We start from the raw sequence: 24,318 nt of genomic DNA, 5'->3' as shown, positions 1-24,318 counted from the left end.
ACAGTGTCGGGGCGAATCTGAAGTAAGCAGCAGGCATACTGAGAATACTCTGGTTAATTCTGCTCCCCTTCTGACTGCGATCGTTCTGCTGAGTTAGCTCTTTGGTAACATTGGATGAAAAGTTTGCACCTGGGCTCCTCTGTCATTCACTAACTCCACAGACCATCTTCCCTCATATTGGATCCACACAAAAATCCCTCCTTCCATATCGCAGGTGGCCAGTTTCTGAAAGGGTTCATTCCAACGGACCAAGACAACCTGCAAAAGACCAAAACACTGTTACTATTTACAGACGCTTAGTATGCTTTTTATACTGTAAAAGTAGCACTCTTGATTAATATCTAGTATGAGCACAATGCTTTAAAAACAGCATTTTAAGCTGAGTATGCAAAGACTAACAATATGAATCCATTAATAAGCATTGCACAGTACAGATACACTTGTACTTCTATTGCACATAAGGCACAAATACTGTTCTGTGTCATTTTAATGCACAAATTAGATAATTTTACAATGCACGGCTAAGCCTAAAGGCGGCCATACACGGCCAGATGTGCCTGTAATCGTTTGTCGTGCTTGGTGCAGTGTACATGGGGTAAGGAGAAGCCATTAACACCTCACCACCACCTCACCACCAGCAATCGTGTGTTCGCAAGGAAAACGGAGCTGTTTGAAATCCTGCTCGCTCCTCCTGAGGGTATGGCACTGTCAGAGCAATGCCATGAGCCCATGGGCCTCAGATTCTCACACTGTGCATGCGCCAATACAATAATAGCCACCTACTGTAAGCTAATGCTAAGCTAACAGTAGCTGGCTATTGGCCTAGTGCAGTTTAGCTTTTGCATCTTCCCTCTAGTTCCCTTTGCTGTAGGACTGACAGCCCATACTGTCTACGTCTGGACAAACAACTCCTGCACCAAACATGTGGTCGTCTTTTCTTCTTTTTTGATTCCCCACAGATAATGGCACATATTACCAAAGCAACTCGTTGGTTTTTGTTTAGCACTACCATTTGGTGACTCACGCCAATCCACAATTGTCTATGCACTTCCAGATTCCTTGGTATTTTAACGTTGTATTTCCAGATCCAACACTGGAACGTGTGGTGCGTCCTCTGGTGTATGGTCCTACAGTGTGGTGCGTCCTCTGGTGTATGGTCCTACAGTGTGGTGCGTCCTCTGGTGTATGGTCCTACAGTGTGGTGCATTCTCTGGTGGATGGTCCTACAGTGTGGTGCGTCCTCTGGTGTATGGTCTTACAGTGTGGTGCATCCTCTGGTGTATGGTCCTACAGTGTGGTGAGTCCTCTGGTGTATGGTCCTACAGTGTGGTGAGTCCTCTGGTGTATGATCCTACAGTGTGGTGCGTCCTCTGGTGTATGGTCCTACAGTGTGAGCAGTCCGGTCGCATACCAGCATCGGTCCGTACAGTGTGAGAACATGAATCGTGAGCCTGACTTTACCACTGATTTGCACAGTTTGAGATGGAGCTGCGTGCAACGATCGAAATAATCGCACAGTGTATGGCCGCCTTAACACATTAAGTTGACTGTGTTGCACATTTTTTGATGGATTTAATACTGTACTGAATGTTTCAGTCATTCTTTCATTCATCTTCTGAATGGCTTTATCCTCCAGAGGGTCACAGGGGTGCTGGAGCCTACCCCAGCTACCTACGGGTGAAGCCTGGGCCTTCATTGCAGTTCTTTGCAGGGCTGACATATTGAGACGAACAACCAATCACTCCCACAGTCACACCTATGGGCAATTTAGCTTAACCAATTAATGCATGTCTTTGGCCAGTGGAAGGAAGCTGGAGTATCTGTACAGACATGGGAAGAACATGCAAACTCTGCACAGAAAGGTCCATCGAGGACAGGGGTGTCAAACTCATTTTAGTTCAGGGGCCACATTCAGCTAAATCTGATCTAAAGTGGGCCGAACCAGTAAAATAATATATTATATATAACAGTATAACATAATAATGTATAAATAATGTCAATTCCAAACTTTTCTCTATGTTTTAGAGCGAAAAAAGTAAATTTACATTATGAAAAGGTTTACATCTACAAACTATCCTTTCAAAAGATGTGAATAAACATGAACAACCTGAAAAAATAAGTGTAATTTTAACAATGTTCTGCCTCAGTTTATCATTTACACATGTACATTGTAACTTACAGATCACAGTGGATCTACAAACACACAAAACATTTAGTAACAGGCAGAATCTTGTTAAAATTGTACTTACTTCCCTTAAGACATTTCAGGTTATTCATATTTGTTCAGGTTATTCATATTTTTTGCGAAATTATACTTTGTTTTAGTGTAAACAGATGAAAATATTTACATTTACAAAGAGAAAAATTTGTGGTTGTCATTATTTATATGTTATTATGATAGTATTTGACTGGTCCTGCCCACTGGAGATTGAATTGTTCTGAATGTGGAACCTGAACTAAAAGGATTGTTAATACCTTAGTGTAATTTTTGCATTTCATAACTTCATCCCAGGGGCCAGACTGGACCCTTTGGAGGGCCGGATTTGGCCCCTGGGCCGCATGTTTGACACCTGTGATCTAGGAGATAAAACCCAGGACCTTCTTGCTGTCGCCTCGTAACAACCACTGCACCACCACCGCCCATGCGTTTCAGTCAATTTTTTTTCTTTCAGAGTGTTTGAAGAATGTAAAAAAGTAAAAGACTAAAGGAATGAACATATAAATGAATTGATGTATTTCTTAAAACACATGAAAGTAGCAGACCTCACTGTTGTGTCCTCGCAGATTGAAGTTAATTCTCTGAGGTGTACTCCTGTCCCTCCTGCAGTGACTAGATGTGAATGTCACCCCAACGACTCCCCTCCCGTTCCCTGTGGCGAGCCAGCCTTCCTCATAATACCGTCTCCGGCACACAGGCTTGTCCTTCTCGCTCTTGGGGACCCGTCCTTTCCACGAGAGGCACAGGATGTTGGAGTCGCTGCAGAGGATGGGACCATGTTCCACAGCAGCCAACATCCCTACTGAGTGACCAGGCTAATATGGACGAGAGGAAAGAGGAAGAAGCTGAGCTGAAGCATCAGTAGATTACCATTTTTGATAGTATAATAAGCTTACAGTATCACTTTCTCTCATTTTTAGTTTCATTTCAATGAACTGACTACTTTTTCTTCACTTTTAATGCTAGTATTTCATATTCTATGAAGAAAACACTAATTTTTAGAGGCTAAAAGCCTGTATAAAACAATGTATGTCAAAATATGCTGTAGCACAGTCACTGTTCATTAAGTTAACAATATTGTGCAAAAGCAATTTTATAAACAAACTGGGAGAAAACAAAACCAAGCTGATTTTAACGTAAATCTATTTTTGTTTTAGTTTTTACAGTGAAATAATGCTGATGGTTTAGAGCTAGAAGGGTAGATTAAATGGTCACTCAACTATCTTAGACTGTATTAGAAACCAGATAACTGAACTGAACTGAACTGCAAAAGGAATCAGTGGAGCTTAAATAAAACTTAAAAGAGTCAATAAATCTGAAACTTCACAGTAGCTGTAACCTAAGTGGGACTGCTTTTATGGTTTTACTTCTATTATTAGGGACTGAGGATGAGTGAGTGAGAGGGACTTGCCCAATTTTGTCCGTATTTTGTTCGCTTTTCATTGTTATAATTCCGACATAACTTTAAACTGGAATTTGACCCCCTACACATGCTCAGAAACTCACAAATTTGGCATGCATGTCACGCCTGGTGAAAAATTTGATAAAATATAAAAACTGACCTCATAGCTATCGAAATGTGCTCTCTCATGCCACCTATGTTAAAAAAAAAAAGCAGTGGCCCTAGTGGCCAGTAGAAATGTCATAGAGACATGAGTTAATGTCAGAATTTTCGGGCACAACAAATAATATGCTGACACCCATGAGCTAACTCCAACAAGAAGCTGGCGATTTGCCTTTCAAAGTAAAACTTCAAAAACTATCTTGTCCGAGGCCATTTGTCAAACTGGCTTCTAAAAAGCACCAAAAGATAGAGCAAACCCTTGTCAAAGCAAAGCAAAATGATCACAATACCTCCTGGCGGAGGTAAAAAAGTGATATTGCACTTTCGTCATAACTGTCTTTTTTTTTTTTTTTTTAAACAAGCCCTGAGACTTGCAAAGTCTGAAACAGCTTAATCCATTTTGACTTTTTATCCTTGTTATATAGCCATATGTTCACAAGAGTCACCACAAGTCTCACTTGCAAGAATTTTTGAGATAGGATGTACGGTTATAGATTAATTGCAATTTGTTTATTATACTTTTTATACTTTAAACTTGAATTTGACCCCCTCAGCATGCTCAAAACCTCACCAAATTTGGTACACATGTCACACCTGGCAAAAAATTTGACACAATATAAAAATTAACCCCATAGATGCTCTCTAGCGCCACCTACATACACAAAAATGGCCAAAGCGGCCAGTAGACATGTCATACAGACATGAAACGAATGCCAGTTTTTTTGTCTCATCAAGCCCGACAAATCATACTCTGATACCCATGAGCCGACTCCAACAGGAAGTTGGGAATTTGCCTTTCAGTGTATTCTAACACCAATTAATGAATCCCAAAATCCCTACTTATTCAGTTCAGCCTTTTTTTTTTTCCACATATCATCAATACATTCACAAGACTCTCCACAAGCCTCACATAGAAAAATTTTGAGATAGGATGTATGGTTTTGGATTAATCACAGTTTATTTGAGAGGTGGTTTCTCACTGAATTTAACTCAGACACACGTCTGCTCCATAAGGAGCCATGTCACAAATTTACACAACGCAGATGGGACTTCTGCTTACCGAAAGATGTTCTGAGGACAGACACTGTTGTGATTGCTCCAATCAAGCAACCAATCAAAACAGAGGAAATGTGGGAGAAGTAAGCACTAAGGACTCTTGCTTCTTCCCTGGTCTGGAACCCATGGGTGCTGCAGCTCCCCCTCATCACAACATGAATCTGGTGGGGGGGGTCTGAGGCAAAGGGGACCGAGCCGGGGGAGGCAAACTGGTGGGAAAGCTCTCTTCCACAGCCGCAATGAGCAAAGCCTCCGCAAGGTAGATGACCAAAGGAGCTGGCGGGTGGAGGAGGGGGTCACACTCCAGTATTGGACTCCAGTATCTGATCCGACGACCTGTCCAAGGACTATGGCTGCACTCCCAGGAAGCTGTCGCCCACCAACAGCAATGAGAACAAACTGTCCTGGAGCAGCTGAGGCAGGGGGGCCGGATCTAGAAAAGGCACTCAGAGACCAAACTGGATCACCCTCCTCCGCAGACAAGGACTGGCTGTCCCTGGGGAGGGCACCCTGGACCCTCGGCTACATGCCATAGGTGAAAATGGCATGTATCGGGGGGGACCCTGCTGTCCACCGACGTGACCGACTGCTCCTTACTGTGGGAAATGCTGTCCTCGCCGACCTCCACGCCCAGGGACAGCCAGTCCTTGTCCACAGAGGAGCCGAGGGTCCTCCTCCACCAGCTGGCTTCTTTGGCTGCCTTCCCCATGAAGGCTTTGCTAAGGAGGAGAGCTTCCCCACCGGTCTCCTTGTGCTCAGTCCCCTTTACCATCCTTTGTGCTCAGATCCTCCACCAGACTGCGCCTGGAAATGCGGCTCCCTAGGTAACTGGACCCCGGTTTGACGCTCAGTGAAGGAGTCCAGATTCTGCCCCGGATCTTTGTGACCGACCACCCAGGTACGTCCTTTGGTCAGGCCAGGGATGGAGCCTGGTTGATCTTCTTCTTCTCCCCAGAAGCCTGAGCAGGGAGTGCAGCAGCATCTCGCTGCTGCTGCCCAGGGACTGCGTGCTGCATGTGGCCACCATCTAGGCCATCGGTCCCACCTCCTGCTTCCATCTTCTGCCAGAGATGGAGTCTCCGTTCCTGGGCAAGGTGGAGACGAGGTGAGTCAGGGAGTTGTGAACATCACCCTCCTTTGTTTTAGTCATTCATTCCATTTGGGCCGAGACCAGGAGCAGAAAGGAACCTCCACTGAGGAACAACAAGAAAAGAACGAATCCACGGTCTGTGAAAATCGCAAACAGGAAGCGCTGGCTGCTGCTCCGTACACCGCTATCCGTGTGGAAGAAAGAGGGGACCGCGGCACCTGTGGGCTCCAGGGGAGATGTAAGAGCCCTTAGCACTTACTGTGTTCCATCCTGGACCTGCGAGCATTAAACAAATATGTACAAACTTACAAGTTCCAAATGGTAATGCTCATGCAGCTAAAGAATGCAATCACTCCAGGAGATTGGTTTGCAGTGACTGAAGTCAGAGTTGGTTATTTTCATGTAGCAATACACCCAGGTCATAGGCAATTCCTGAGATAAGCATTGCCTATGAATAACTGGTGGTACCCCTTGGTTTATCTCTTGCTTCACGCATGTTCACCAAATGTGTCAAGGCAGTGCTGGCTCCCTCCAAGAGAGAGGTGTTTTGGATTTTGGCTTATCTGGACGATTGGGGCTGGTAGCCACTCACCCCCCCACCCCACCCCCACCCCTTTTTGGAACAACAAAGTAACAACTGCACCAACCTTTGTTCATTTCCAAACAAGGAACGACTCATATAGCTTTCTTGTTCAGGAAAGGGTTTATTTCCTCCCTTAGTACCGCTGCTGCTTTGTCTCCAACAGCAGGGTTTACCACGGAAAGAAAATGGGGTTGCCTAACCCAGAACTGTAGTCGGTAACCCCTATCAATGATACTTGTGACCTAAGGAGGAGGAGCGCATGTGCACCACTGAGGGAGCTGAACAGTAAGTGGGCTGACCTGCTAAATCAGAAGAGGGGGAATGACGCCCTCTGTTGTGCAAGCGGGAAATGACACCCCCTGTTTGTCCTGACTTATTTGACATGCATTTAGTTGAACAGAAAACAGTTTTTATTGTTTCCAACATGGGAGAATTCACAACATGTGGACACTGAACAGAGAGACAAACATAAAATGTGGTCACCTGAAAAACATTTAGCAATCCCAAACTGGGAGCTGTAACCTGAGGGTCCATCACAGTGCTTCTGAACATGCATGCCTGGGGGTTGTGTTTGGGAGACTGTGTGGGGGACAAACAAATTCTCCTTGGACTGGGTCCCAGTGCAACAGACAATGGCCTGTTGGGCACCCTTAACTGAGGGGCAGCAGTGTCTCCGGGCTGCTGAGGCCCTTCTCCATTCAGGTTGAGGGCTAGGAGGAATGAGGTTTCTTCTTCCTATGTGCTGAGTCTCTCTGGAGGCTTGGCGATGGGTCCCTGCTCCAGGCCAACTTGTGTGGGACTTGACCCTGGTTTTGACGCCTCACCAGCTGAGAGCCCGAACTCACAGCTCGTGCAGGACTCTTGAGGGGGTGTGCTGGCACCACAGGCGTAACATGCATGCAATGCAACGTATGCAATGCTAGATATAATCCAATGTAACCCTTACCTCATTCAGGAGAGGAGCCAGAAGCCTATCGGAGGGCACCAATGAGCGCAACTCTGCTAAACACATGCCCTGGTATGCCTGGAGCATGGTGATAGAGCTCAGGGCACGAGCAGCACCAGCCTGAGTAAATTTTTTCCAGCTGTGAGGTGGAGAACCAGCAGTGCTTAGACAGCAGAGTCAGGGCACTGCCCACACCCTTGTGAGACAGTTTGAGACACCCCAAACCAGCCTTCTTAGCTCCCTCCAGGTCCATATACTGTCCATAGCCGGGCACTGTGATGCGGGTAGACAGTGGTTTGTTCCATGATGAGGTGAGCTTAGACATAAAGGGCCAGATTCACTAATGGTTTGTGCACGCAAAAACACCTTGAAGCTGAACTACTCACAGGATGCACCGAGGGTTGTGTCTCTCAAATAGACAAAATAGCTCGCGCAATCCATTTAGTGTGTTTACCTTGATGAATATTCAATATGGGCATTTCTGGCAGAATGCACAAAATTTTGGGGAGGAGTAAATGCAAATATTTACTTAGCGTGCACAATGTGATTTACCAAACCTGAAACTGATTGCAGTGGCTGATTTTGTGTCTATATTTAGCACGTCTGAAAGGCAGGTTTGAACTTGCACAGCTTCGTGCAAAACTGGCCGCAGTTGTGAGGATGCGGCACCGGCACAACTAAAGGCAATGCAGAGAACCAATCTGTTCTGCTCACGACAACACTTTTGGGATGACGGAAGAAAAAAAAAGTTTTTAATTGAGACATATCCCCCCCCCCCCCCCCCCCCCCCCCACACACACACACACACACACACCCTTTATGAGCCCGCCCGCCATGCCTCCTGAGCAACATCTCTCTCTCTCTCTCTTTCTGTCTCTCGCAGGGGAGACCGAACAGGACGGGTTTTAGCACTGCACACACACACACACACACACACACACACACACACATATACATATACATTACTGTCCATGGTGTTGTGTCTGGACTCCTGAACCTTCTACATAAACACTGATGCAGGTTTTCTCTCGTGCCCACGGGCTAAAAATTTTTCATTCCCCATGCAGAGCGACATAGAGAGAGAAGCTATTTATTTCACTAATAACACACTTAATTACTGATAAACAACAACAGAGAAATACCTATCCACCCCTCTGTGTGGAAAAAGAGCAAGATTCATGAGTGCTGGCATATCCCAGAGCAGTTTTTATAGCGCACTGTCTCCATGACAACAACCAGTATCACACGCAAAATCCACATTTAAATAGGACAGTTTCCAAGGCTTTGTACCTGTTGTCATTTGCGCAGGCAATCTTAGTTGATCACCCCTGACACGCAAATCAATAGCACATGCATTTTTTAGTGCAAGCAAGCACATTTAAGATCTGAATAAATCAGGCCCAAAGACATTGGCAGACGGTTCTTAATGGTCATCGGTTCGTGGGGCAGGAAAAAGCCGGAAAAACCCATCTTTGCATCTGTGTTTGATTTGTGGTAAACAAATATTATATGAATAAAAGACAGTGTCAGTGAACATACTAAATGAGTTAATTTTGCATGTAATATGGAGTACATCAAAAACTCTGTGTCCTTATTGTAGTCACGTTATGGTTTATTTGATATTTCATCCAAATGAGTTGAATTTGAGTGTTGAAACCTCACACCAGTGAATCACTACTATGCCCTTAAACTAGTCAAATCTCAGTGTTCACAGTGTCCTGGCACTTGTGTTCTTCAGTGTCTGGAGAAGCTCCAGGATTTGATTGGACATAACGTCCTCACTACAGTCTGTCGTATTTGATCACATTCACAAACTAATGCTGAGATGATTACAGAGATAGATTCAGTGCACAGTTTTGTTTTTGGTTTTGTTTTTTTTGTTTTTTCCTTTAAGGTTTTATGTTGTGCTTTGAGACTTCACAGGAATATTATGTTATAGTGTTTGGCTTAATCCTTCAATGGAAAACCTTGTTTGTCTTAAATCTGTTCTGGAAACACCTACACATTAGCCTTCAAACTATATCTGATGAAGATTGTTATTTATGAAATAGCATATAGTATACAGTATAAAAATATTTAAGATATCATCATGCAGATTTTCGGAAACTGTGAAGCAGTGGGTGAGACTAAATATCCTTCTGAAATTAATTCACCACAATTAACTACTAGCAGCTAGCTAACTATCTTTTACCTCTCCAAGAAAATATAAATGGAAAATGTATATATGTTAACAGGTAAATAGGTGCATTTAATGCTTGTCTTATTTGTCAATGATTTCTTATCAAATTATTTTACAAAATAAAAGGTTTTGTTAACGTGTTTAGCCCCAACATTGGTGTAGCTAATATTACTAGCTAACACTATCAAAGAAAACTAACCCAGATAGCAAATATTTTAGCAGTATTATGGCATACATCCCAGATAGCAAAATCATTATGGCTTAAATCTGGCCCAAAACTGGCATGCCATTTTGGCAAAGTTCTGGGCGGATGTATGGGCCCTAAATGGCCCAAAATAGGCAAGCCAAAATCAAACCAGAAGGAAGCCAAAATTCACCCAAAACTAATTGCGGACTTCCAAAATATAGCCATAATTGTCCCAGAAAAGCCCCAAATCCCCATAATCCAGCCAAAACGTAGCCAAAACTGACCCAAAGAGAGGCCAAAATTCACCCAAAATTTGTGTTGATCATGCTTTTAAAATGAAGTGGGGTTTTCTTCTGGGTAGAAATTCCCACTCTTTGCACAGTGTTTTGGCAAAAATTCCAAATGTATGCCATAATACTGCCAAAATATTTGCTATCTGGGATGTCTGAGTTCTGGCATATGTCTGCTGAACCAAAAGACTGGACAAAGAGCGGGATCAAGTCTAGGGATGGTATGGCATGTTTATGGCAAGACAGAAGATTCACTAAAGAGCGGCAACATCTGATTCCATATATGGATGTGTTTTGGTTGTGTTTTGGCATATTTCTGTAAAGCCAAAACACTGCGCAAAGAGCGGGAATTTCTCCCCAGAAGAAAACCCACTTCATTTTAAAAGCATGATCAACACACATTTGGGGTGAATTTTGGCCTCCTTTTGGCCTCTCTTTGGGTCAGTTTTGGCTACGTTTTGGCTGGATTATGGTGATTTGGGGCTTTTCTGAGACAATTATGGCTATATTTTGGAAGTCCGCAATTAGTGTTGGGTGAATTTTGGCTTCCTTCTGGTTTGATTTTGGTTTGCCTATTTTGGGCCATTTAGGGCCCATACATCCGCCCAGAACTTTGCCAAATGGCATGCCAGTTTTGGGCCAGATTTAAGCCATAATGATTTTGCTATCTGGGAAATGTAAAGCTCATATAAATATTTCAAAACAATAAATGCTTGGTTTAAAAAAAATGACCCCCTGACCACATCTGTGTTTTCTTTACCCCAAATCGTGGTCATTTAGTCCACAAATATAATATGAGACCACATATTTCCACTATGGAACCAGACCAGGTGACTGGGAAAAAAATGTATGACAATGTTTTTTGGTGAGTTCGGTGTGAGACTATGGGAGGACAGACATTCATTGGTCATCAGCAGTATTCCCATTTCAGTCAGTAGTGCCTGATTTCACTACCACAGACCTTACACTTTGGTTTTAAACAATAACAGGATTTCTACACATTTTTCATTTCATATTTACAGACTCACGGTTCCAGACTTCTCTGGAAGAACCAAAACTCAACATATAGGGACTGAATGTACATGTGATATCACTATTATACCAGCCTTTAAAAATCCACAGTAGTTGACCAGTACTTTCCATATAGCCTAAAACTGCATTATGACTAATCTTAAACTAGCCTACTACCCACGTTCAATTAATACTCCCATAAGACATGGAATTACAAAATATTCCAGTTATTAATCTCATCAATCTGCTGACAAATTCTTTACTGCAGTATAGAGATGTAATGATTACCGGTATAACATAAACCGCATTAAAATTCCCAACGGTAAGTATTACTGATAAAATTCTAATAATCGTGATAACTGTGTTTGATTACCGCACCTTGAAAACTAATGGTACTGCTCATTTCCTGAAGAAGCAGCATCTATCTATCTATCTATCTATCTATCTATCTATCTATCTATCTATCTATCTATCTATCTATCTATCTATCTATCTATCTATCTATCTATCAAAAAGAAACTCAAACAACTCAAACTTGATCTGCAAAATGGTCAAACAGTGTCCATAAGGTTCCATCTTTAATGCACATTTGTATATTTGATTGTTTACATGTTAATACTTTAAAGTTTCGGCAACAGAAAGTACATTGTGGCTATTATTTAATTTTATTTATTTATTCATTTTTCAAAATACAACTTGGTTCAATTATTTCAGTGTGCGTATTAGTACTTTTTGAACATTTTGAGCACAATTTCAACAATACCGCAATAATAATGATAGCCATGATAATTTTGGTCACAATAACCCTGATATGAAATTTTCATATCTTTACATCCCTACCGTAGTGTTCCATTTATACTATTAATTATTATTATTATTATAATTAAAGCCAAACTCTAATTTATGTTTCAAAAAAAAAAAAAAATAGTATGATAAATCCTTGAGTAAATCCCTGAGTCTGAAGACAAAGGGCTATTTCCACAGCAGTTCAACATACCTCATAGTTCCTGGACATGTTGAGTTAAAACTCCTCCTCTGCAGGAGTCCATATTTCCATTCAGATGATTCACTGAAGGGTAATGGCTGCTTTGCTTTCAGTGTTTACGATGGGATCATCTATGGGGAAGGAAAATGCATCATACAGCCAGATGTCCACCTCAACATTTCATGAATTTAATCAAGCCGCTTGTGCCACTTCAGAGTTGAAATGATGTGAGTGAGACTTCTGTGATGCCTGCTGCCCATCCCATGTCTGCTGCCGGAATGCTGCTCTGGACAGTTGTGCAATCCTGTTGCATTAAAAAACAAAAAGCCAAAGAAATATCAGCGTTATTCAACAAGTAAGACTGAAACAGAGAACAGATATGGGTCCTTCCTGAAAATAGCCGCGTTGTCATTCTGTGCATCAGCCTTAAATTCCCAGTTTGTCCTCAGTCTCTATGCAACAGAAACACTGCATTGAACATCAGTCTCCATGGGGACGGATACTGTCCCTGATCCTTCCGATTTTACGTCAAACATGAAAGCCGCCAGTCGAGGATGTGAACTCACATTGGGATTTCTGTGTAGAACAGATTATATGAGAAAACACAGAAAAAGAATCCAATATTCAAAGCGTAAACAGAAGCGTCTGTTCAGTGAAAAACTCCAAATGAAGCCGACCACCCATCCTCTGGTCTGATGGATGCAGCTCTGTCATTCTATTTCACATCAAATGCATTTCTCATTCAAATGCGTCTTCTATGAGTCTGTCTGCGCATGCTCCAGTCTGAGAGCTGCTGCTCACGAGACCAGCAAACTGCGGTGGAAAATGAGGAGAAACCCCACCTGGGCCATAATATACAACCAGCAGCAGAAGATGGAGCTGGAGCTGGGGACAGGGACATACCTGACACCGATGGAGGACACCGGCAGTCCACAGACGGTCCAGAGGAACGGTCCGGTCCGGTCCGGTCGTGTTGCCAGGCACTGCTGGGTTTGTGGCTTTAAGAACACGGGTTGCCATGAAGCAGACAGTACGGAAAATATGGCGTCCCAGTTTCTCCTCCCGAAAAGGAAATGAAAGGGTAAATAAATCTAATCAAGCTCGTCAGAACTGTTGAAGGGTTGTGGGTTTACTCTACTCTGACATGCAGTCTGGTCCACATGGAGACAGTCCATCCGCACCTCAAAAGAGGGTTTCTGTCTGAATGGCAACCCGAAAAAAGACATCCCACAATTACAAACTGAAGTGACATTCTAGATACAAGACCTGGACGTGAGTCCCACGCCTGGGCCATGGCGACTGGGTAAAGACCAAGGTTTCATGGTGGGGTTGGGCAGTGGCGGTTCTAGCTTGAATGATGCCCTGGGCAAGAACCCCCTCGAGCACCCCACCCCCACCCCAAAAAAACCCCCCAACAACACATCAAAGTTTAGCAAACTGTGATGTTTTATTATATGTCCACAAGGACTTCTAAAATTATAGAAAAACTGACAGGGTCTGTGTGGAAACAAATAATATCATTTAAATTAAATAGACAATACCCTGAGCAGAGCCTCCTGTCATGTGATGTGAGTAAAGGGCTGCCATAGTTCCAATTTACCATTCCTGAACTGGTTCAATGAACCATCCATTTTAAAAACAATTTGCAACAGAAGCAAAAAAAGGCTGTTGTTGTTCTCTAAATATATCAGTCAACTCTCTACAACTTTCCCCATGCAGTGCTCTGCGTTGCAGAATAATGGCTATGTCATGCTAAAAAAAACTGTCCCTGTAAGATCGTGGAGATGTCTACTTCTGAAACTGGCAAGCATGGGCATGCCAAGGGAAAAAAACAAACAAAAAAAATTACAAGTATCCTTTTGGAGTGTAGAGCTTAAGGCACTATTTGATTCATCTGTATGTTTTCCAATTTTACTTGAAACCCTTCAATGGTCATCTGACCTCAGGTTATAATTTAATGCTTTTTTTAGGTTCATCTCGTTGGGACGGACATCTTCACTCAGAGGAAATATGATGATATCTGCCCTTCCACCCATAACATGGATGTTCCTCATGTTTGCAGGAAAGACTACCAGGTGATGTGTCATCACTGAACAGTTTGTCATGAAATTGTGATTTGTAGCAAAATAGCAATGACCCTTGAATTGTGCATTAGTCAAAATAAGCCAACTAGAAAAGTTTTTTTTAAAAAAAAAGAAAAGGTTTTGTTCCATGTGTAAAGTTTTTGAATACATAGTCCTGTTGGAATCGTGTTAGAGGAACAGGAATAGGAATGTTTCTGGTCTGAGTAGGTGTGTCACCTGTGGCAGTGCTGAGTTGTGTCCTCAGTAACTGTGAGAGGACAGACAGGTTCTGGGTACTGCTGCGCTCAAAAACAGCCAGAAACCAGAAACCAAAACCTGCCTCCTTGAGACCAGTATGTAGACTGAGTGTTGACAACCCTTACAGTAGGGCTGCATGATTTTGGCCAAAAATAAAATCTAGATTTTTTTCCTGTAAAAACTCTCTTTGGATTTTTGGGTAAAACTACCATAAAAACTTTTCTGTAAATTGGCTTCAAGTCTGGTTCTGACCAACTCTATATGTAAAGAGCCATGAGATAACTTTTGGCGCTATATAAATAAAATTTGATTTGATTTGATTTATTTGTTCTTATCTATGTCTCCTTTATGTGAAGCACTTTGTAACATGTTGTTTTAAAAAGTGCTATATAAATAAAGCTTTACTTACTTACAAAAGACAACAGAGGTCAGCATGTGGTTTTCATGAGCAGCCCACAATGCAACCCAGATAGCAAATATTTTGGCAGTATTATGGCATGCATGTGGCATTTTTGGCTTTCTTTTGGCATTATGAAAACCTTTAGGCTTAACTGTGGTATGATTAAAGGTGGGGTCTGAGATGTTTTTCTGGAGCATTTTTTATTATATTCCTTAAAATCCCCTTCACACCCCAATTACAACTAAATAATTAAATGCTCTAACACAAAAATTAAAAAAAATCAGTCACCTGTGGAACGGACAGGACTGAAAAAACACCATCCAATCATTTTGAGCGCCCACTCGAAATGATTGTACGGTGTTATGTCTATCAAACTCAACTGCCATTGGCCCCTCCCCCCTTCCCCCTCTGTTCGTACCCCTCTTCGCCTTCCCAGAGGCTGGAGCGCTTGTACAGGAAGTGCAGCCAGAACCTGGTTATATTAGTTCTATTAGGATGAAAAGTTCACCAGTAAACTGTTTAGTCACAAACATAAACCACTAGGAAATGGAACATTAGTCCCATCGGTCTGAACTGGGGCTGTTCTGGAAGAGCGGGGGGGTTAGAGGAGACTGAATGAGCTATGCATGGATATGCCAGCCAGAGCCTTGTCTTTTTGTTTTGTCTGTAAGCTTGATCATGTACCTGTCTAACATGTTCAATGTATGTCTTGTTGTAATACCAAAGCAATCACCTCAACTGCAAAACAAATCTGCCTACGGGTACAAATAAAGGAACCTTGAACCTTGACCTTGTTTGAACTGGGGGATCTTTACGTGGACCAAGGTTCTAATAGTTTTGGATTTTTTATTCTAGTTTAGTTTTATTTAGTTTTGACTTTTTTTTCCCTCTAATTCAGTTCATTTTAATTCGTTTTTAGAGCAGCTTTGATAGTTTTTATAAGTTTTCGTTATTTTCTAAATGCTTAGTTTTAGTTAATTTTAGTTTTGTTGTCTCTTTTCTCTTCTTCTCTGTCGTCGTATTCAAATAAATCCCAGACAGGACTCTGCTGCTTTCTCCCAACTTTAGTCTCCATGTTTCCAGGTAGAGTGGGGACCAGAAGACGACTGGAAACCACAAGTGAACACAAGTGACGGACCCTTAAATATCATATGGTGCCAGCAGGTAAAATTGTTTGAGGGAAATAAATCGATTTCATATCAATCCGACATTGACAAAGACAAAAACAAAGGGAATTTTATCCATAATTTTTCATTAGTTTTGTAAGCACACAATACAGTTTCAGTCAGTTATTGTTTTTTTCTTTTAATTCTAGTTTTTATTTATTTCAGTTAACAAAAATGTTTTTACAATTCTAGTTTTCATCATTTCGTTAGTTTTCATTAACGATAATAACCTTGACGTGGACCATGGTTTATGTTGGTATCATCACTGATTTAACGTCTGTGGTCATGACACAGACTTCTGCGAAAGACCGCTCTCACAGATAGGAGGAGGAGCCTACACTAGCCACGCAGCTCGGAGATGCGAGAGAAATAAATCGATTTGCTGATTTCGCTTTTTTAAAAAATTGTCCCCATTTAAAAATTCAATTTAACATCAGTTAATCGCACAGCCCTACCCTGGAGCATTGACAAGTTTCTGCTAGATGGATGGTGTTACTTGGAAAAAGACTGGGTTGTGTCCAGCAAACCCTCAAGGACAGTCTAGTGGCCTGACTTTACTCAGGGCCTTTTTTGTCTGTTAAACAAGCCAGCCATGTTGTTAAAACTTTATTCACATCTCTAAATATTAAATAGCTTATGTGTTAAAGTGGTTCTAGGGCCTTGACAGACATGCTGCACAAATTAAACATATTCATAGTGACCCACTATCAGCCTCATTGTAAAATCTTAATCATAATTTTTTTCATGATTTTATCATGCACAAGTCAATGTATAGTCATTGGAGGTATAAACAGTGGAGGAGGAAGCCAGTGTCACTGAGTCTGTTTACATCCACATTAATACTCCGATGATTATCCGATTTCTGGAGTTGTCAAATTATTCAGGTGACCATGTAAAACAGTATAATCTGATATGCTTTATCAGATAACAGCAGGAATCTGATTATGAGAAATCGAAACACACCTGTATTTCTCCCCAATACTCCGATGTCCTCCTGCATGTATACAGGTTAACCTGATTTATTTAGTTATTTTACATCTGTGCATGTGTAAACACAATTAAAATCGCAGAAAATGTTATGTAGAATAGCGACTGGGCTACACTCACATTTATACGTTTTTTGTAAGTCATTATTTTGTGCTGTGTTTACACCTCGTGTCCACACTGTTCCAGTGTTTTAGAACGTTTAACAGGGAGAGAAACGCTGTTGACATGGTTTTTGTTTGTAACCTCTGAGGTTGAGTTGATATGTGGTTGGATAGAAACAGATACTTTTGGAAACGATGACGCTAACCCCTGGTTTGCCGCGTTGGTGTCATGTGATTGTTTTGGGAGGAAAATAAAGCACCAGCCTAGACTAACAGCTGTTTTTGCCTCTGTGAGCAGCTGTTTTTGCAGTTCCGTTTGGTTTGTATTATACAGTATAACTACCAACTACATTCAAGAAGACAGTTTGAGCAATTTGCAGCCATTCCTATGTGATGTTTCTCAGGCGTGTTAGAATGTTTAAATGTTAGGACATTAAAACAATGAAAACATACTTGTAGATACGACGGCGTATTAGGGCCACATAAGAAAAAAACCCGCTTGTCACTACGAGAATAAAGTCATTATTTAACGAGAATAAAGTCATAGTTTTAAAAAGTCATTATTTAATGAGAATAAAGTCATTATTTAACAAGAATAAAATTGTTATTTAACAAGAAAAAACTCATTATTTAACGAGAATAATGTTGTTATTTAACAAGAATAAAGTTGTTATATTTCAAGAATAAAGTCATAATATAATGAGCAGTCGTACCTACTCATGGATGTGGAACTGTGAACCTTTCGTGCAGTTCTTCTTTCATTTGTGGTTTAGACACAAAGGCCAAATACTGAGTCTGTCCTCCATCCACACATTAGTTTAAGGACTTCGAAGAGTTTGCACACGTTTGGGTTTGTTGTCAGAACTGAACTGATTTGTAGTAAATTGTCTCTTGTTTTGGACAAACTGCTGCAGTGTTCGTCTGTAGGACTATCAGTGGAAACAGCAGAACTAAACACACAGGGTTTGTGTTTCTGAACAAGCTGTGGATTTGACTGTGAGTTTAGGAGTCCAGCAGAAGGAAACGATCTGCTTCACCTGTGGCCTTTGCTGTAAAACCAGAAACTCTGTCGAATTTTCAAAATATTATGAGTTTAATCTCATAAAACTACAACTTCATTCTCATTAAATAATGACTTTATTCTCATTAATCAACGACTTTATTCTCGTTAAATGAGTTTTTAAAACTACGACTTCATTCTCGTTAAATAACGACTTTATTCTTGTAGTGACAAGCTTTTTTTTTTCTTATGTGGCCCTAATACGCCGTCCTATGTAGATGTATTATTAGTCTTTTTTTTTTCTTTTACACTTAAATTATTTGTCTTGTTATTACATTTGCATCCAACAAGAATTAGGAGAGTCTGAGGACTTTGGCTGATTCGAATGTATCTGGACACTAGTGTTCAACCTGGATTGACAAGTGGCTGGGCAGTAAACTGATCCTCACCTTTCATCACTTTTTTTTTAATCTATGTAGCATATAAGCATTGTGTCTGACACACTGTGATCTACAACTTTTGTTACAATGTTGCATGGATTTAGAGTTGCAGGATGTTTCCTTCCTAGTTAAAGCAATACTTAAGTGCACTCTTACCTCCTCTCTTAGCCTCCTTGGAATCCTTTCAGCGCATAGATCAGAATTTCTTCCCTGTTATACACAGAGTATGTTCTGTAATATCACATTACTGCAAACAGATGAAGTGTGTGTGTATAACCATAAGGACTGCAGTACTGACAGGGGAAGCCTCTGCGTTGTTGTGTGTAGTTGGATTGTTCTGTTTTGTTTGTCCTTTTGCCTTGAACAGTCAAAACTCTGTTGAAGACATGTCTTCTGTTCATTTAATTTTCAGTACTACACCACAATAGTACCTTGGATTTGAAGGACCAAACATGGAAATACGATTGTTCTCTGTAGGAAAGGGTACGGCTCCTATTGAATTTCCATTGCTTTAGTCAGGAGATTATCAGTTCCCTAGGCGGTGAAAGCTAATGGTATCAGTACTGTAACAACTTTAGGGACGTAGGGTTGTGGGCTGTGGAGCTTCACTGACTATATATGAAATATGGGGCTACAGGAAAGATGATCTGAAACTGATTTCTTCTTTCCTGGCTCTTACTTGGTAGTAGGGATGTAACGATTACCGGTATAACGATGAACCACAGTAAAATCACAGACGGTTAGTATTACTGTTTAAATTCTAATTCTCATGATAACCGTGTTTGATTACCGCACTTTTAGGGGAAAAAAACCCGATGTAAAGATCTGCTTTTATGTCAAATATTTGAGTATAGTTTTAATTTATTACAATTTTAATTTTCTATACCTAATATTTGGAACCAATATTCACATTTAAAGTCTGTGAAAAGGTTCGTTAAGCATCTGTGTGTTATTTATGCAATAAAGTATATACATTTTTCAAATCGGATTTTATATATTTGTTTGTATTTTTTGTCCTTTTATGTTTTTATAGTAGGTTAAAGTGAAAAAAACTAATAGACAGATGATATAGATGAAGTTGTGCTGAAAAAACAGATCCCAAACATGGCTATAGTAAACATTTGTTTCTATAGTATATAAAAGCAAAATCAAAAGGACTGAAAAACGGACAAAATAGGCTCAGACCACTAAGGGTTAATATTTGAATGTTTCTGCAACAGAAGGGACATTGGGACTGTTATTTTATTTTTTTGTTTGTTTGTTGTTGGGTTTTTTTCTCAAAATACAACTTGGTTAAATTATTTCAGTGTGTGTATTAGTACTTTTTGAACATTCTGAACACAATTTCAATAATACTGCGATAATAATGATAACCGTGATAATTTTGGTCACAATAACCCTGATATGAAATTTTCATATGGTTACATCCCTACTTGGTAGTAATAAAGAATGGTGTTAAACCAGTTTACCTGATGAGCCTCTTGTTGTTAGTACTTCTGAGCATGCCGTGTGACTTTACAAACAGGATTTTGTTGCTTGTTTTACCTTTTTCTTCAACTCTGATATTTTGGGAGATTCATTAGAAACAGGATTGTTATCCTGAACTCGTCTCCATGTCCACAGTCTTAACTGAATTGTCTTCCAAAGGTCGTATTAACATACAGCAGCTTCGGTTGTCTCCAGTTATTGTGCAGCTCTGTGTAGCATTTTGATTCCGTATAAGCGGATATGATTACCATGTCATCTTTTCAAAAGGATTTTTTTATGTGTCAGGTAGACAAAGGTAACAGGGCTGATATGTAGGAGGGGCTTTCTCAGATTCAGCTCAATCACATGTTTACACTGTAAAGGAGGCAGCTGTGTCTGTGTGGGCTTCAGTGAGCTGATCTGGGATCAGTCCACCTGTGCTGAGACCTGAACCCGTATTCCTACAGATTCTCAGAATCCTCTCAGAGCTCCTAACTTCACCTAAAAATTCCTAGCAAGGAGTCTGAGCTCAGGAGTGATTCCAGAACACGGTCAGAGAACTCTGAGCAGGAATGGACAGAAACTCCTGTTAGTGAGGAGGTGTGGTCGACCCCGCTGACAGGTATGAGTCATCCTTTCAAAACTTGTGATTGGTTGATCCTAAAAGCTAGAAAAAAAAAAAACTTTTGGTGAAAATGGGCAAGGGATGGACCCTCAAATGGATAAAGTTAATCATAGAATCTAATCTTATGAAGACTGTGTAACTGTAAATAATATTTCACATAAAAGAAAATATCTGTTCAATGAATAGTAAGCTGTACTTTACAATTATCCGACAAAATGTGTGAAAAAACTCAGGCCCACTGGCACAATATTCACATAGTGATAGTTCTGTTTATTTGCTCATATTAATTGGCACACTGTAAAAAAAATCTGTAATTTAACAGAATTTTTACTGTTTATTTGACAGATTTTTCCTGTATTTTTAAGATACAGGAAAACATCTATGAAATGAAAAAAACAGACTGTGATTTTACATGTCAAATGTAAAGCAACACAAAAAAACTGTAACTATGAATAACCATAAAATTTCCATTTTTTAAAAGATTTGTTTTCCCACAGAAAAATACAGTTAAAATACATTTGCAAATGTATCGTAATTTCACAAATATTTCTTTTCTATTCATGAGATTAAACTGTTAATTTAAAGTTTAGTACTGTAAAAAAATAAATAAATAAATAAAATAAAATGAGATAAAATTACTGAGAATTAACCATAAAAAAAGTATTTGTTCTGTAAGTTTAACAAGACTCGTTTGTTAATTGACAAATATCTTGTGTAATTACAGGAGGTTTCACAACAAAAATGTTGAATAAATGTATTTTTGTGAATGTATAACATGTATAAGCACTGATAAACTGTCCAAATACAGTTTTTATCAGTGGATTGGACAACTGAGTCTCACTGAAAATTATTTATATATATATATATATATATATATTTATAGGTAATTGGATTGTTTTAATACATGTAAATATTCTTTATTAAACATTAAAAAGTCAAAAAAATATGCAAAATCCCATGTAAAGTTAGGGCAAAAAACTGTATTTTAATTATGGAAAATTACTGTATTTTTATGAGATGGTTATTTTCCATTATTTAACAGTATTTTTTCGGCACCCCTGCTGCTGGAATAATTTAAAAAAGTTTATGTTTTTTTGTTTTTTTTTTGTTTTTTTTTTTTTTTACAGTGCAGTCAAATAATAAAACTGGCGTTTAAAGGGTTAAAATCCTGAAAATGTTTGAATGTAACTTTGTGCAGAGTGGAAGTTGTTTAGGAAATTTTATGAAAAAAATTACACATATCTATCTATCTATCTATCTATCTATCTATCTATCTATCTATCTATCTATCTATCTATCTATCTATCTATCTATCTATCTATCTATCTATCTATCTATCGTTCTATCGTTCTATCGTTCTATCGTTCTATCTATCGTTCTATCTATCGTTCTATCGTTCTATCGTTCTATCCTTCTATCGTTCTATCTATCCTTCTATCTATCGTTCTATCGTTCTATCTATCATTCTGTCTATCGTTCTATCGTTCTATCATTCTATCTATCTATCTATCTATCTATCTATCTATCTATCTATCTATCTATCTATCTATCTATCTATCTATCGTTCTATCGTTCTATCGTTCTATCGTTCTATCGTTCTATCGTTCTATCGTTCTATCTATCTATCTATCTATCTATCTATCTATCTATCTATCTATCTATCTATCGTTCTATCGTTCTATCGTTCTATCTATCTATCGTTCTATCTATCGTTCTATCTATCGTTCTATCTATCTATCTATCGTTCTATCTATCTATCTATCTATCTATCTATCTATCTATCTATCTATCTATCTATCTATCTATCTATCTATCTATCGTTCTATCTATCGTTCTATCTATCGTTCTATCTATCGTTCTATCGTTCTATCGTTCTATCGTTCTATCGTTCTATGAACGTCCTCCTGTGACTGACCAGGACGTCATAGAGTGAATAAGTGGAATTGTCCAATATTAATGATGTTGACTCTAACCTTGGCTCCAGACATTCTTAACCAAAACTGGAATTCTGCTCCCACACAAGAGCAGACAAAGACAAAAAACAGCACAGGTCAAAGGGGCAGAACATCCAATAATACAAGTGCTCAGCAGGTGGCAGTGCAGCCTCTCTTTTCACAACAGACTCCTGTTATTGACCTGTTTCAGTCTCTTCGCAGTGAGACAGGACACAGACCATTTCATTCTTTAACTAGAAGCACTCGGAGAGCGCAGACCTCCGCCAAGGCAGGTCAGTGCCCCCCCCCCCCCCCCCCCCCATGTCTGTCTGTCTGTCTGTCTGTCTGTCCGTGTGCAAGATAACTCAAAAAGTTATGGATGGATTAGGATGAAAATTTCAGGAAATGTTGACACTGGCACAAGGAACAAATGATTAAATTTTGATGGTGATTGGGGTGGGGGTGGGGGTGTGGGGGGGCTGATCTGCCTTGGTGGAGGTAGAGCTCAGACCTCCACCAAGGCAAATCAGTGCCCCACCCCCACCCCCGATGGGGTGGATAATGGATCACCAGGTGTTAAACAGCTTAGATCAGTAGATGGTTATGGTTGATGGCAGCTGTTTATGGATTAAAGCAGGATGATGAAGAACAAACTCCTGATATCTGCATAATGAAAGTGGATGCAAATGTTTGGGGTTTTATTGGGGGTTTTTTGCAAACCTTCTGAAAAGGTACAGTTGAAATCTGAATGGAGGAATTACTGAGTAGAATGTAAAAACGTAAAAGTAAGTGCCTCCATTGTCATCATTCATTTATCCATATAGTTGTGATAGTGTTTATTCTATAGTTACATAGACGGTCGAGGTTTCTATTATTGGTGCTAACAACTGCAGTTGTAGTTGAGTTGTAGTTGTAGTTGTAGTTGTAGTTGGAGTAGTAATATTATGCAATATTATTAACAGTTATGAGCATTTGTTCTAGTTATTGGTAGTTATACTAGTAACAGGAGTTGTAGTTTTTAACAGTAATTGTTCAGTTTGCTGTGCTTTCATGTGCCCCCCCAGTCTCTCTCTTTCGCTCTCTCTCTCTCTTTCGCTCTCTCTCTCTCTCTCTCTCTCTTTAACCCTTTAACTGGTCAGTTCAGTCGTCCATCCTCAGTCTGGCTCTGCTCCGGGTTTCTTCCTGTTAAAGGTACTTTTTTCTTCCACTGTCACCAAATCTTTGCTCCTGGAGGATTCTGTTGGTTTCTGTAAATTGGTTTAAGAGTCTGGTTTAGACCAGCTCTAAATATAAAGGGTCATGACATAACTTTTGTAATGATGTGACACTATATAAATACATTTGATGGATTGATTTGAAAACTTGACAGCAGTGAATGAATAGCGACTAGGGCGTCTCAAAAATCACTTTTCTCTTCAGATCACAGTGTTATTTAAACCAGTTAATCTCCAACATGACAATAGCCCCCCCCAAAAAAAATTTCAGCAAAATCCATCAACGTTTGACCCCACCCCCCTGCAAAGTATGAAGGGCCCATCAAAAAACACCAAAACATGCTGTTTTTAAATGCATTCCCATGCTTAATGGATCCTAAAGTGCCTAAAGTACAGACATCCACACATGTGGGACCTGACTGAGTCTACTGTGGGACTGAGTCTGTTTGATAAACAAGTACCAACAGAAACCAAAGCAGACATGGAAACACAACTGCAGCACAGACAAATGACACAGTGGTGCAGTGGATAGACCTGGAGCCACAGACACAAGG

At 40.2% G+C, this 24,318-nt stretch overlaps 1 protein-coding gene across 1 annotated transcript in view; it reads right to left on the bottom strand.

Moving 5' to 3' along the window:
* Positions 1–13,052, bottom strand: part of tulp4b (TUB like protein 4b) — a 43,617-nt gene extending 30,565 nt beyond the window's left edge. Inside the window, exons 1-4 of the mRNA XM_030127287.1 lie at positions 13,013–13,052; positions 12,122–12,413; positions 2,764–3,033; positions 130–258 (exon numbers count right to left, since the gene is read on the bottom strand). Of these exons, the coding sequence (XP_029983147.1) occupies positions 130–258; positions 2,764–3,033; positions 12,122–12,139 (417 nt within the window). The 5' untranslated portion in view covers positions 12,140–12,413; positions 13,013–13,052. The remainder of the gene's footprint in view (positions 1–129; positions 259–2,763; positions 3,034–12,121; positions 12,414–13,012) is intronic.
* Positions 13,053–24,318: the final 11,266 nt, after the last annotated feature.

The sequence above is a fragment of the Sphaeramia orbicularis genome, chromosome 22, assembly GCF_902148855.1.
Source record: "Sphaeramia orbicularis chromosome 22, fSphaOr1.1, whole genome shotgun sequence".
In the NCBI taxonomy this organism is placed as follows: Eukaryota; Metazoa; Chordata; class Actinopteri; order Kurtiformes; family Apogonidae; genus Sphaeramia; species Sphaeramia orbicularis.
Note: the sequence above shows the minus strand (reverse complement) of the source record. Positions and strands in the feature narration are given on the sequence as shown.